Source organism: Chroicocephalus ridibundus, chromosome 19 (genome assembly GCF_963924245.1).
Source record: "Chroicocephalus ridibundus chromosome 19, bChrRid1.1, whole genome shotgun sequence".
Classification (NCBI taxonomy): Eukaryota; Metazoa; Chordata; class Aves; order Charadriiformes; family Laridae; genus Chroicocephalus; species Chroicocephalus ridibundus.
In genome coordinates, this window is record NC_086302.1 from 5,376,451 (window position 1) to 5,378,950 (window position 2,500).

A 2,500-nucleotide genomic window follows, 5' to 3' on the forward strand; every position below is an offset into this window, starting at 1 on the left:
GGCGAAAAGGGGGGAGCCGACGGATTTTAATGAGCTCCCCGGAGGCATCGCTCCGCACCCCCCCCTCAACCCCCCCCCCCCCTTTCTTTCTCCTTTTTTCCCCCTCCCGCCTCTTCTTCTCACGCCCGGGGAACCGATGCTCTGAAACACAACCCTTCGGTGGCGAGGCTGGAAAAAAAAAAAAAAACCACAGGGCACATTTTTTCTTCCTCCCCCCCCCCACCCCCCAGCCTCAAACACCCTCCTCCTTTTCCCTCCTCGCCTCCCCCAGCTTTTTTTTTTTTTTTTTTTTTTTTTTTTTTTTTTTCCTGCTCTCCTGCCGATGCCAAAGACCCAGCCGGGCTCTTGTGCTTTCACTCGCAGCTGCAGCTGCCGATTTTCGCTGTAAGCCCTTGTGCCTAGAAGGCCCAGAGCGAGGGATTCTGGGACGCGGTGATTGAAGACAGCACCAGCGCGGAGACCATTGCTCAGACTTTCCCTGTCTGTCGCCCCAGCGCTCAACCCACAGAGAGGGAGCGAGGGGTTGGGGGGGGGGGGAAGAAGGGGGGGAAAAAAAAAAAAAAGGGGGGGGGGCAGGGTGGGGGAGGGGAAAAAAAAGGGGGGGAGGAAAAAAAGAGGGGATAAAAAGAAGGGAGGGAAAAAGGGGGGAGAAAAAGAGGGAGGAAAAGAGGGGGGAAAAGAGGGGGGGGAAAAGAGGGGGGGAAAAGAGGGGGGGAAAAGAGGGGGGGAAAAGAAGAAAAGGGGGGGGGAAAAGAAGAAAAGGGGGGGGGAAAAGAAGAAAAGGGGGGGGAAGAAGAAAAGGGGGGGGAAGAAGAAAAGGGGGGGAAGAAAAGAAAGGGGGAAGAGAGGGAAAAAAGGGGGGGAAAGGAGGAGAAAAGGGGGGGAAAGGAGGAGAAAAGGGGGGGAAAGGAGGAGAAAAGGGGGGTGGGAAGGAGGAAAAGGGGGGGAAAGGAGGAGAAAAGGGGGGGAAAGGAGGAGAAAAGGGGGGTGGGAAGGAGGAGAAAAGGGGGGGGGAAGGAGGAAAAGGGGGAAAAGAAAAAAAAAAAGGAGGGAAAAAAATAAAACTGGCCTGGCACTCGCCCCTTCCCACCCCCACAGAGCGGCACGCTCCGCTGCGCCGGCACCGAGCACCCCAGCCTTCGCCCGGCTCAGGCAGCCCACGGGGCCGGGGGGGAGCTCCCCAGCCCTGCGACACCCCCACCGAGTGCCGGCTGCTTTGCTTCGCGACGCCAAACCCCCCCCCCTCTCCCCGCACCGCCGGCGCGCCGGGTGCCTCTCACCGCGCAGCCCCATCGCACGTCGCCTTAAAAACTGGCGGCGGGCACCTTGGTGGCACCCCGTTTGTTCCCCCTCTGTGTTATTTTGCTGGAAAAATAATAATAATAATAAAAAAAATAATAATAATAGCGCGGGCTTGGCGCCGCCGTTTGCGGCACGGGGTAAATAGCGGGGTGCGGGGGGAGGCGACGCCGCGCGCGATGCCGGGTCCTCGTGCGAAGCCGAAACGCTCCCCCAGCGTGGGACCGTGGGGATGCACCCCGGAGCCAAGCAAACACCCACGGCGCATGTCACCACGTCCCCTCGGCATGCAAACTCCCCCCCCCACACCACCACCACCACCAAAGGGAGGGGGGTCCCCCCCAGCGCCCGGGTGCTGGTCCCACGGGACCAAATCCCTGCCCTGCAGCACATGCACTGGGCCCAGGCACCGCTCAGCGCCTGTCCCCGAGGTACAGCAGGAACGATTCCAGCCCGGACGCATGGAGGGGGAGCGGAGGGAACCATGCTGTGACCCCCCCCCACACACACACCCATGCAAGAGGAGGGAGCCTGCAGAGCATCTCCCAATCCAGCCGAGCCCTCGCACCCCGAGAACCGCCGTCTCCCCGAGGACCGCGGCCGGACCACGCATCCCAACCCCGAAGTTGGGCGGGCGGCGGGGCTGGGAGGGGACGACGGCGAAGTTGAGGAGGGGACACACACACACACACACACACACACACACACGCAACACACATCTGCGACGCATTCAGGGGCCATCCCGCATCCGGGCAGCACGGCCACAGCCCAGCATCCAGCCGGCCGGCCCCGGAGAGGGAGAGCCCTGCCCTAACGCCAGGCAAAAATTCCCCCCTCTCCGCCATCCCTCCCAATCCCCCCACACCACGCTCCCGTTAACGAGCCCGGAAGAAGGAAACAGCCCTCCCCACCGCTGCCCTGTTTACCAAGAGCTGGTTCCAAGCACTCGGGAGAATAGCAGGAGCATTTCAAGGCCCTGTTTCCACTCGGCTGACACACACTATTTATAGAAGCCCACAATTCTCCCAGAGCTTTCCTCGGGATCTCAGCAGAAATAGCCCGCCCCGGGTCCCTGCTGCCTCCTCTAAGGAGGCCAGGGCAAGCGCTGGCCCCCCCAGGCTTCCCGTAACCTTCCACGGGCTTCCATCGCTTCTCTACCGCCGGCCGCCCCGCTCCCGGCGTGTGTCCTTGGCCACCACTG

The 2,500-nt window shown here is 61.8% G+C and overlaps 2 protein-coding genes across 4 annotated transcripts in view; one reads left to right on the plus strand and one right to left on the minus strand.

Annotated features, from left to right (window-relative positions):
* Window positions 1–417, plus strand: part of LOC134525310 (basic proline-rich protein-like) — a 2,058-nt gene extending 1,641 nt beyond the window's left edge. The window contains exon 2 of the mRNA XM_063356068.1: window positions 364–417. Coding sequence (XP_063212138.1) covers window positions 364–402 — 39 coding nt within the window. The 3' untranslated portion in view covers window positions 403–417. The remainder of the gene's footprint in view (window positions 1–363) is intronic.
* AHDC1 (AT-hook DNA binding motif containing 1) overlaps window positions 1–2,500 on the minus strand; it is a 57,972-nt gene that overhangs the window by 52,897 nt on the left and 2,575 nt on the right. The window contains exon 1 of one of the 3 annotated variants that reach the window (XM_063356060.1): window positions 2,226–2,500. This exon is cut by the window's right edge and continues 41 nt beyond it. The exons of the other annotated variants lie outside the window; for them this stretch is intronic. Coding sequence (XP_063212130.1) covers window positions 2,226–2,500 — 275 coding nt within the window. The remainder of the gene's footprint in view (window positions 1–2,225) is intronic. 3 annotated transcript variants of the gene reach the window in all.